The sequence below is a fragment of the Mycetomoellerius zeteki genome, unplaced genomic scaffold (assembly GCF_001594055.1).
Source record: "Mycetomoellerius zeteki isolate Tzet28-1 unplaced genomic scaffold, Tzet1.0 scaffold504, whole genome shotgun sequence".
NCBI classification, from domain to species: Eukaryota; Metazoa; Arthropoda; class Insecta; order Hymenoptera; family Formicidae; genus Mycetomoellerius; species Mycetomoellerius zeteki.
The window spans coordinates 214589-226961 of NW_017257506.1; the positions used below are offsets into that span (position 1 = coordinate 214589).

The window sequence follows — 12373 nt, forward strand, 5'->3', positions numbered from 1 at the left end:
CAAATATAATAAATCAATATTATTAATATAATAATAATAGTAATAATAATACAATAATATATAATATATATATTAATATACTAATATATATATATAATAATAAAATATTTACTGTTCAAAAATTCAAGTCAATCCGACAATCAATAAGCGCGCCGAATACCTCGCTGTCCAACAGACGCATTCGCAGTTTCGAATGACGAACCGTCAACGTAGAAGCGTAGTTTGCCGTTTGCGTAGTTTACCGAGTTTCGTTGCGTCTCACCGACTGCGCGACGCATCGGTGCGTGCCACTCGTGCTTGTGTTCCATGGTCGTTTCGCGTAGTTGTGTGCGTGCATGCGTCGCATTTGACCCGGCGGCAGTGTGCGGTCGTGCTTCGAGCGTTCGATCGCGCGTGATTCTCGCGCATTAAATGCAGAATTTGTCACATAAAACTTACAATAGCGACTATGGCGCAATTACGTTACACCCGTAACTTGTTCCTGCGCGGGATTTGCATTACATATCTGTTCGCGTTCCTCAGCTTCTACGTGCAGATTCCAGGTGAGGCACTGCATCTCTCGGCTGAGGCTACCACCGACGCCGACCGTACATCGCCTTTTTTTTTCTCCCCGTATGGATGGGATTTCCTCGTCTCCCCGAAGAATGTTTAGCGCTAAACACTTTGCGTTAAACATTCGAAGAACGCTTGATATGGCTTGATTCTTTGTTCCATGTAAGAAAATGACAGTCGTCGATTAGCGCGGACGCTTGTATACGGTACTCTGAAAGATAATAGTCCTTCGCTCGTATTCCGATATTTCGAGCGATTACGCCTTCTTCGTTATGTTGCGTAACGGAATTTTAACGCCTACATTATTGTGAATCGCAATTGTAATCTTGAGTGTTTAATTCAGGAATATAAAGAATATAAAATTTATTTTAGAATAAATTGAGATAAATTATATAGTTTGTTTTTTTTTTTAAATTCTGCGTAAGAACTTTTTTTGCTTTCCAAAAGTTCTAACATTTGTATATTTTACTTTAAATACAGAGTGTTCAAAAAATAAAAAATAGATTTTATGTAAATCCCATTTTTGACAGATTTAGAATACGATATTGCAATGTAATAATTATGTAATGTATTAATTAATAATATGTAAAACAGGATTATATGGTGACAATGGAATTCTACCAGCCAGGACGCAATTGGATCTTAAAGCTCGCGCAACATTATTGAATAAAATGAAACAAAAACCGACGTTCTTGTGGTTCGCACCATATCTGGGTTTAAACGTTGATTACATGCTGGACGTGCTGTCTCTTCTCGGAGCTATTCTTTCTTTTGCAGGGTATACTTGAAAATTATAGCAAATTATAGTGCGGTCACTTGCGTTACACTAGATTAATGCATATTAAAAACTGCTATATCTACATGAAATTAGCAAAATTAAATGTAAAGATATACAAATATATATATATTTATATATTTTTTAAATAATTAAGTATCTAATAATGATGTCACACTATTAGAATGCATTATTTCATTATATTGAAGTTGATTTTACTATCTCACTGCATTTCATAGATATTTTATATAAAGTAGTCTTTTTGATATGCTCTAATTCAGTGTGATCGAATTCATTATTAGAGATTAATCAAAAGAATACCTTTAATGTGTGTTGAAATATTTGCAAAATACAATCTGTCCAGAAGTAAGTCTTATAATTTATTAATTGTATTTCATAATTATAAATATTGTAATTATCATTGTAAAGTCATAGAGAAGTTATTAATAAAATGACATTTGATTGCAGATTCGTTTCGCAGAAATTTTGCATCGCGCCAGTATTTGCGGGACTGTGGTCTTTGTATTATTCTTTGTACCAGATCGGTCAAACATTTATGTTCTTTCAATGGTGAGTTCCATGATCTTTTATATAAATAGGCAATATTAAGCGAAAATTGACCACGAAATGTTCAACATCCTAATAAATCTCTAACATATGTTTGTGAATACATGTTCCTTTGTACTATAATTGAGAAGTAATTACCTATAAGATATGTATTACTAATTGTGTCTATTTAAAGAATTTATTCACAAAAATTGTATTCACTAAGACCTGCTTTGCATAAACATAGCCTTTTTCGCTTGTTTGTGTTGAACATTTCTCGATCAATTTAATATTGTCTACCTTGTGAGAATAGAATAATAGATTATTATTATACAGAGGGTGTTGAAAAAAGGTGATATCAAACTATAAAAATATGTAGTACTTATAAAAACAAACCGAAAAATCTTAATAAGCAATACTCCATAAGTAGTACATTCGTCCTTTACCTTCTAAGCTCGTTGCTTGTTGATACTTTTCAATTCTCCGTTCAGTCAATATTAACAATACGCCCGCGTATTGTTGACAATGTCTGGTTTTGACACAAAAAATTGAATACTGTTGTCAACATATACGAAATAAATCTGAAATCTTTGAACACGTTCGATTTTTAATGAGAAAACTTGCCGAATTGTATGTTGAAATGAATAGATTTTTTGCTTTATATCTAGGAAATAAATAGTTTTTGGAGTTCTGCTTATTAAGACTTTTCGGTTTGTTTTCACGAGTACTACATATTCCTAAAGTTTGGTATCACTTTCTATCATCTTTTTTTAAACACCCTGTATAATTTAATTGCTTGATAATTAAGTACACATTTGACTTACAGGGATGTTCTATTACTGGAAGTTGGTTTTCTATGTATGTTTGTGGCACCGGTATGGTATGCTTACCGCGGGAACCCAAGCGATTACGTGACACTCTGGGCTGTGCGTTGGTTGCTTTACCGCCTTATGTTTTCTAGTGGAGTGGTGAAACTTACTTCAGGTTGTCCAGTCTGGTGGAAGTTAGATGGTAAAATTATTTTTACAGAATCTAATGCGCGTAAAAGTAATGTATACATATTATATATACTTATACATTATAATTGGGTGTTACATATTTATTTTTTATTTTGTAGCATTAAATATCCATTTCGAATCGCAATGTATACCAACTGCTCTGGCATGGTATGCGCATCATTTGCCAATGTGGTTGCTTCGATTATTTACCGTTGCTACAAACGTTATCGAGCTTGCTGTACCATTGTTATTTTTCTTCCCAAACAGAAAAGTCAGAATAATAGCATTTTATTTGCAGGTATGTAAAATTGTCTATAATAGGCTACAACAAGAATATCTATAGAAATACATCGTGTAATATGGTTCAATTAATATAAATTAATAATAGAAATGTTAAGAAGGGCTACAAACTATAAGAAAATAATATTTAAATTAAAAATATATATAATATAATTAAAGAGCCAAAAACAATAATACAACATAAAAACGGCATTTCGAGCCTGATCCGGTCATTCTCAATGTTATAATTACAAAATAATAAGTATATATATATTTAAAATATAGAACGGTTTAAAACTGGTCGATAAAGAAATAAAAAAATATATGTACAGACTTCTAATAGATGTGTACTGATCATAAGACAGCATTCTGTCGTTATGAAGCAGATATTATGTCCAAGTTGATGTAGCGCGTGTCATTGGATATCAAAATAAAAGGCTCCTTTGACAAAATCATTATGTGTAAAATATTCGTTATAGAAGTATCGCGATTACAAGTATCAAATCAAAGTCTATAAGAACGGAGAGAACAATGTGTACATTATTATAAAAATATGAACAATTAATGTCAATTAATAAAATCATATACGGAAACTGTGATAGTAAGATAAAGTTAGATTGTTACCTTTAAATTAATTAAGTATGTAATAGTGTCCAATAATAAAAAATCCATAGTATCTGTCCGAATACTAAAACTTTTTATATTGATAGAAATATCTATAGAATTATGTCGATTAATTAATTAATTGATTTTTAATTTTAAAAAATTATGATACTTAATGTTGTTGTTATAGGTGTTCCTACAAATCTGTATTATTGCTACTGGAAACTACAATTTCTTTAACTTCCTTACGATTTGTTTATGCATATCCTTACTGGATGATCAATTCTTTTCCAAACGAAAATCTAAAAATAATAAATCTCGTATTAGGAATTATCTTTCTACACTAATAACTATATTGATTTATGGAGGAGTAATGTATGGGACATATATTTACTATGATCTTAAGATAATGGACAACTGGACCATTGAATCTAATATCAGTACGTATCACTATTTTATTGATAAATGATTATAATTTAGTCCTAGCAAATATTATTGATCACAATCGCACTTTTTTTGTAGCATTTACACAGCGGGAATTTGGTTACATTCTCTATCACGTAGTGGTATTTTCGATGTATTTCGCTCTAGCATCCTTTGCATTAACGCTAGTTTCGACGATTATTTCTATATTTTATACAAAAGAAATGCATCAACTAAATGATAAATTAACAGCAACAGTATTTGCACTTCTCTACGGAATTTCTATAGCCTATATTTTTGCTATAAGCGTTGTAAGTATATCAGGTAGCTTTAAGCATGCTTAAATTTATAATTACTGAGAGTTCAACGCTATGGCACACGTGCAGCTTGTTATTATATATATATAAAGTATGAGATAAATGCTCGCAGGTACCATATTCCTCTTTGTCTAAAATATTCAATTCGACATCGATTGATCAACTGACTCGGTTACATTCAAAAGTGGATCATCTTCATATAATAAACAGTTACGGACTATTCCGTCGTATGACAGGAGTCGAAGGCAGACCTGAAGTTGTGATAGAGGGAAGCGACAGTATTGAAGGACCCTGGAAGGAATACGAGTTTTTATATAAGCCAGGAAATGTTAACAATTCATTACCATTTGTTGGTAAGATATTTTCACATATTAATATATCAAGACCATTTCTTTTCATATTAATACTTTTTATTTTAGTTTATCAATAACTTTAATATTGTAAAAGATGAAGAATTCTTAACAATATTTCTTTTTTCAGCACCCTATCAACCTCGTCTTGATTGGCAAATGTGGTTTGCTGCTTTAGGTACATATCATCAAAATCCATGGTTAATGTCATTAGCCTATCGTTTATTGAGTGGACAGCCCGAGGTACTGGCTCTAATGAATACTGTTGAAAATCCATTCCGAGATAGACCACCGAAATATGTTAGAGCTAGTCTTTATCATTACCATTATACACCGTGGAGCCAAACGTGAGTACATTCATATATATGTATGTGTTACCCTGTATAAATAAATAAATAAATGCATATATATAATATATAATTATATATATATACATATAGAATGTTTCATTTTAAGTGATACGGTCGATTATCTCGCAAATCGATGATTTTATTAAAAAATTTTTCGAACGAAAGTTGCATGGCTTGAAGGGGGCACATAATGGAAATTTGAACTTGACCTTGAGTGACCTCGTCAAAATCAGGTCAAGGTCATTAATGTTTTTTTTTTAATGGAAATCCCTATTTTTTATTACATATTGTAGCTTATCTCGAGAGCTTTCCAAAACACTATAATAAAGTTACTTTTCGTTAAGTACTTGTTAAGTTATAAGGCAAGACCGATTACTGATTCGGCCAATTAACAGATGAGATACATGGATAACGCCGGCGGTATAATTTTCAAGCTCTATATAATCGACCATATATCACTTAAAATGAAACACCCTGTATATATAAATGTGTATGTGTGTATATATATATATAAAATCTACTTACGAACGCATGTTCACTTCAAATGTGTTCAATTACATGAGAATGAATTTATAATCTAATATATATATGGTAAAACACGTACGTCAAACATATGCGATTACATGTGATTGAGAGTACGGTCAACATGATGCTATAAACGCTTTGAAAGATTCTTTGATTATTTTTTCTTCTGATTGGTCAATCAAATACTTCAAAGTATTCACAATGAGACTTTGACCATACCTTGAATTTATAGACCAATACAGTATAGTTTAATTCCATTATTCTTACACAGATCGAATACTCATGCTTGGTGGACTAGGGAAACAAAGTCACTCTCCACTTATTGAATATCTAACAAAAATGAAGATTCTTCAAGAGAAGCCAGGTTTTAAGGTCACAAATGAACCATTCAAACTGATTTTGGACAATCTTAGATCTTTGGTCAGTAAAGTAGAACCAAGTCTAATATTGTGGGGCGTTTTCACAGCTGGTTACGCAATAATTCTAACAGGTTACAGCAATTCAGTATCAAAAAAGAAATAATGATATTGAGCGATAATCATTATAAAAACTTAATAAGTTACAAGATGTTGAATAAAAATATTAACAAAATATAAACTGCAAGCTGTAAAATATGCACACATCAGCTAAGTGAGAATTATTTGCAGTGTAAACTTAGAGTCACAAGGTACTTTTTTGCATGTAAGATATACGTCTGCATTTCTTCCTTCCATCTAATAGACCTTTGTTAGACAATATTAACTATTATGTCGTGTATAATAATAATACATTAAATATAAATCTACTAAGGTAAATACTCATAAGAAGAGAATAAGGAAAGGCATTTCATTTTACATAAAGAATTTATTAAAAGATTTGATATATCCGATGAACGAGTATGTTCCAAATATATTATATGTATATCCCATTTACATTGTTAATAATTTGTATTTCATTGTATTTACTTATTACAAAAAGTATGTGATATGATTTGTAATATTCAATACATATACATATATGTTGTATGTATGTATGTATAAATCGAAGATCTCGTTTCATACGTTTTATAAATTTATTATATATTATACATCATACTTGTTATAGCATTAGTTTCGATGGTTTTAAGAAAAATATTATTGAATACTTGTAATGAAACAAAAGAAAATATAATCATTATGATAAAAATAAGAAACGAGAAAAAAAGATACTTTAATATAAAACATTTTCTTATGTAACTCATTGCAATTACAAATATTATATACAATTTACAAATATTATATATCTCTCGATATTATTTACATAGACTATAAATAGGTTTCGATAAATATAAATTTGTTTAAAAAACTACTACTTTGTCAGTAGCCACTCTTATGGCCTTCCTACAATTTATAAATGTAATTTTATATCTTACTTATAATTATACTAGATAAATGTATTTGTAACATGCGCATGCATATGTATTTAGATTGTGTACACGTACATATGTACTAAATTTTTCAGATCACTATTGTTAATTATCACAGTTATGTAATACATTATGAATTATTTTCAGAAGATTATATTTGTAATAAATTAAAGCTAGTCTTTTTTTCTACGCCCATTTACTTTAATATAAAAGGAAATGTAAGCTAAAAAGAATGTATCATGTTTGGAGATAAATAAAACTTTAATGCTTCCTACAAGTATTTCCATGCTGATTTGAATGATATCCAGAATTATGCGTTATTTTCTAGTGATTTTAAATTTTTTCTTAACTATTTTACAGCTACGCATTCTAGAATGGTTTCCCGACGTAATGTTCAAATTGAGTTGAGAATTGCTATCAGCCGAAACGTTTGAGTCATTTCTTTTATTTAGTTTCAAAGGATTTATCTCTGTATTTTCACACACATCGTCTTCAAACTTTCTTTTTCTTGAAATAATTCGACGAGTCTGCTTATCTTTTAAAAATATCGCTTCTGGCCCTTGCACTTCCAGTATAGTGTTCGACAAACCTATTGGAAGTTCAAATAATTGCCGTAGGCGAGCTCGCAGCAGCTGGTATTCGGTACTCTCCATTCCCGTAAATTCAGAATTTGTCGCAATACCTTCTGATTTTGATTCATTTCCAAATGATGCCATCCATTCACATCGTACATGAGATTCGTGTTGATAATCGTACAGTAATTTCCAAAGAAACAAGTTCTTCATACCTATTAAAGTCGCTTGATTTGGCGAAATTATATTACCCATATTTACATCTTCATCTTCTTTGTCTTCTTTGACAGTAATAGTTTCCTTATTAAACTTGTTTAATTCCAATTGTTCGTAAGCTTCCAAACTTACTTCTGATCTACCAGCTTCCTTTAACTTATTTAATTCCACTTGTTTGCAATCTTCCGAACTTGTCTCTGAATTCACATTCAGTTTATTGTGTTCTAATAAAGTCTCTTTTGAAATCTGTGTTTTAGCAAAAGAAAAGATACATTTTATTGATTTATATAAATCTAAATTTTGCTCTAAAAAATTGTGGTAATCACTTGTTAAGAACTGACCAAATTTGTGAAACTGAATTTCTTCCTCAATACCAACAAAAGGAAATACAGAGGGAGTCATAGAGAAATCTGCAGGTACATCAATAAGAAATTTTTCATTAATGCCTAAATTATAGTTTATAGACGTGTTCTTTTGATTTTTAATTATTTTTCTGAGCTTTACATGTCCATCAAATGGAAGTGGTGGTATAAAAAAGTCCCCTTCATTAACTTCTACAGCACAACCGAACATTCGTATGCTATATTTTTCTATTAGGTCATTATTCTGTACATGTTTTACGTTTAAATATTCTTTTAAAGAAACCAAAAGTTGTTTCTCTTTGTTATTCAACTGCACATAATTCAGAAAATCATCTGGAATATCAAGATTGGCGTTTAATAAATTCAATGTGTAGTGTAATTTTTTAGTATCACGCCTAAGCTGTTCAATGTCGTAAAGTTCTTCAGAACTATTAGGTTTAATTGAAAGTGGAAAACAAAAAGCTTCATACAATCTTAACTGAATATCAAAAATATTTACAACAGGCATCTCAAATATTACATTTCTAATATGTATTTTTGATGCTTTATTGGATGATTTTTTATTAATAAAATTTCTTCTATTGGGAATTGTAAGGGGTCGTCTAGGTATAGTTTCAAGACTGATACCCTTCGCTATATATTTTAGTAATGCGATGTATCGATGTCTTACTTGTGTTCTTGTTTTATCAGAAAAATGCTTGGATATTCCGGACCAATCATTACTGTACTGCAACTGTAGATTAATTAACATTATATCATCGTTGAGTGTCCAAACATTGTACCGATTATTGATATTGGACACCACCGTTTGGTAACGTTCTTGGAGTTGTACCGAAGTTCGATGTGGCATTACGGTGCTTGAAATTTTAGAGAAGTCCGTGCCATACTTCTGCATCGCTTTCAGGAGAGTCAATGTTTCCTGATGAGTGAATCTACCTTTTCTCAAATGCGGTGCTTTCCTATACGTCCACCGTACGTAAATTTGTTGCTTGGTTCTGTGCCGAAAATGATTAGCAACGTCGGACCAAGAAATGTAATCTCCGATCTTGATTGTATTTATAACTTTTGTAAGATGTTTGTCCTCCTGCCTGGTCCAGAATTGTCCAGCTAACGGTACTTTTTTGATAGTATTATATCTGATAAAACATTGATACGCGCTACGGTTTGTGTCTAATTTTTGTGCAATAGCATCCCAATCTTGACATTTATATTCTCTGATACATTTCAACAGTTTCTTATCTTCTGCATTTGTCCATTCACTTTTCCTGAAAGCAGGATGTAGGTAGACATTCCACATAGCCCTGCATTCGCCTGGTGAATGTTTATTATCGAAATCCATAACAGAAATCTTGTGCCAATCGAATTCTTTCGCACCCAACGGGCCCACTATCTCGTTAAAATTTCTAGGAATTACTAATTTAGTTTTCTTAATTTGATCAGATATCGACTCGTCAATTTCTTTGTTGACTCCTCTAGACAGTACAGATTCAATAGCTTGATTGTTTATGGCATTTAAAAGTATTTCTCTGTCTTTTCCTGACCAGCGGCTCGGCTTTTTCAAATTCAAAAGAAACACCTCACTAGCAGCTTCCTTTCGCTTAGTATCAATATTCTTGGGAGCACTGAAATAATCCTTGTCCTTGAAGTATGGTATACCGGCATTGCTGATTGCCAATTTGGAATTTGAGCTCGATTCATCCGTGGATTTCATCAACTTCTCATCCAGTAGCCTTAGCTTCTGCTCACACTCTTCCAACAGAGTAGTCAATTTCTTCTTAGCTATCGTCAAACCTGAGATCAATCTTGTATTAATCTCGTAAGCGTTTAGAGAATTTTCAATTTCCTGATTCGCATGGAGATAGTTGACATGGTCATCATCGTCCTCAGCGCCGACATTCGATGAAACGTCAGATTGTTGATTACAGCTAACATATTGCTGGGATTTTTTTTTCGCAGACAAGGCTAAAGCTTCATCAAGAGCCTGAATATCAGCTTGGATATCCAATAGGTCCAAATCGTCAAATTCGCTCATAGTGAATGAAGGTATATGACTTCTTGTCTGCCTCTTGTGCGATTACTGTGGCAAATAAATCAAATTATACACAATGTATCTGATTAGAGATTTGGTAAACGAAGGAAGTAAACAAAACTTACATATCGATGGTTCCTGCAACCAAATGTGCAAAAAAAAAAGCTGGAGTCCTCAGAAAATCCTCTCATGCAATATGGAGTAATAAAACAATAACGCTGGATATGATATTATTAATCGAAATAAAATCTTGTACTTGTATGGCAAACAAAGGTAAACAATGTTTTCCCATATTTCTCTTGCACTGTGAAATAAAAATTGATGTTTACAAACTTAAACACTAAAAATTGATGATATAATATGTCGCCTAATGATGAACTGTCACTCAGATTAGTGCACATTAAAGGCTGCTTTATATAAAATATCTAAATTGTTACAGATATTTGCTTAAAAAATGCTTTATATAAAATATCTGCAATGGCATAATGTAGTCACTTACACTTTACAGTGAATTATTTCATCTTTGTTTAACATTGATAACAAGGATGAATATAACAATAAAGATTTATTGTTATAATAGGCCTGTTTTTTTTGGCTGAACTTTGGATCAGTTCATTTTTCTTCTTTCATTCTGGAGAGAAAAAGAAGAAAGATGAACTGGTGCAAAAGTTCAGTAAAAAAAAAAAACAGGCCTATTATGTCATCTGTGTCTCTTACTGGAAAACATCCATTATTCTTTATTATTTATCAATGTTAAGCAAACATTAGGTGGATACAAGTGTATTTCATTTCTGTTATATATTGAATGCAAGAAGAATAGAACAACATTTATGGATGCATTCCATTTGTGATGATTTGTGACACAAGTTGATACAAATGTCGTTTTATCTTTCTTGACATTCCATAAATAACAAAAACAGAACGATACACGTGTCAACTCATGTCGACTTGTATTACCAAATGGAAAGCATCCTATGTCGACTGTCAATTGTTGTCCACTTCTACCCATGTAGATTAACTTTAATCTTGGTTTAACTTATACTTTTTATCCTGTTCTAAAAAAATAAGGAAAAGATGAAAAGTAAGTTAAATCGAGATTAAAGTTAATCTACATTTTGAAATGGACATGTTTTGTCTAGATTGTCTAGAAGAAAGACGGCTGAAGTGATTCATTGTGTTACACTGTGTTATTTGTGCTTCTTGTGGGAAAAGCATCCAATATCGTCAGTGGACATTTAATTTATTTATGATATTTATACACCTTTATAATTTAGTTTTGCTAATTTAATGTACAGCAATTTTTAATATATGCACTAATCTAGCGTAACGTAATCAAATTCTATAACGGAATATTATAATAGAATTTAATAAAAATCGAACTTGTGTCTCGATTGAGCGAATGACGTCAAGTTAGCCAAATTAATAGCGGTGTACCCAGAAAGTTCGTATGTCATGCGATAACTGATAAAATGTAATGTACGATAGTTGTCAATCGAGATCTCAGAATCGCGTTGTTAGCAATCGCTTTCATCCATATTTGTCAACTCTAGTCTACTCACAGCTAGAAGCGCGAATCCCTTTCTTCTGCCCTTTTCAACGAAAAACCATCTCTCTGAGGGCAAATATCTCACTGTTTTCTGAAGCGGAGCGTTGCTGGTCGTTATTCGTGATTATTTACTCGCGAACATTTGCGAGGCTATAAACAACTATATATTCGTGCGCACACAAACGGCGCAGGTATAGCAGACGTCGTTTGATTGTCGGCTTCGTTTTTTCATAGGTTTATTTTTTTTCATTGCCAAACTAATGCCTACTGCACACTGAATTGCACTGGACGATGAGCGACGAGCGATATCCAATAAAAGTTCTATTTTTTGCACGTAATGACGCATAACAGAGTTATCATTGGATATCGCTCGTTGTTAAAAATCGCTAAAAGCTACTATACATGAAATTAGCAAAGTTAAATATGTAAAATAATATTAAACGAGAAATTTCTAAAAGGCTGTAAATGTGATTACTTGTGCGATTAAATATATAAAAGCATACAAATATTAAACAATTAAATATCTGATAATGATATTGTCACCTT

At 31.7% G+C, this 12373-nt stretch overlaps 2 protein-coding genes across 2 annotated transcripts; one reads left to right on the forward strand and one right to left on the reverse strand.

Moving 5' to 3' along the window:
• The first annotated feature begins 238 nt into the window (after positions 1 to 238).
• Positions 239 to 6534, forward strand: LOC108727543 (lipase maturation factor 2). Its single transcript, XM_018455697.1, is given in 11 exon segments — positions 239 to 542; positions 1147 to 1330; positions 1796 to 1897; positions 2700 to 2884; positions 2991 to 3169; positions 3944 to 4193; positions 4276 to 4487; positions 4606 to 4846; positions 4974 to 5190; positions 5990 to 6025; positions 6027 to 6534. Coding segments are annotated over 11 exon segments (1914 nt in total). The 5' UTR covers positions 239 to 448; the 3' UTR covers positions 6241 to 6534.
• Positions 6535 to 7352: 818 nt separating this feature from the next.
• Pbp95 (proximal sequence element A Pbp95) lies at positions 7353 to 12000 on the reverse strand. The gene is made up of 3 exons (XM_018455686.1): positions 11841 to 12000; positions 10407 to 10585; positions 7353 to 10329 (listed from the first exon to the last, which is right to left on the reverse strand). Exon 3 carries the CDS (start codon positions 10282 to 10284, stop codon positions 7420 to 7422), a length of 2865 nt encoding a protein of 954 aa, XP_018311188.1. The 5' UTR covers positions 10285 to 10329; positions 10407 to 10585; positions 11841 to 12000; the 3' UTR covers positions 7353 to 7419.
• Positions 12001 to 12373: the final 373 nt, after the last annotated feature.

Bases quoted from the DNA above. Each gene is read 5' to 3' on its own strand.
- Pbp95 (XM_018455686.1), bottom strand. From the start codon at position 10,284: ATGAGCGAATTTGACGATTTGGACCTATTGGATATCCAAGCTGATATT.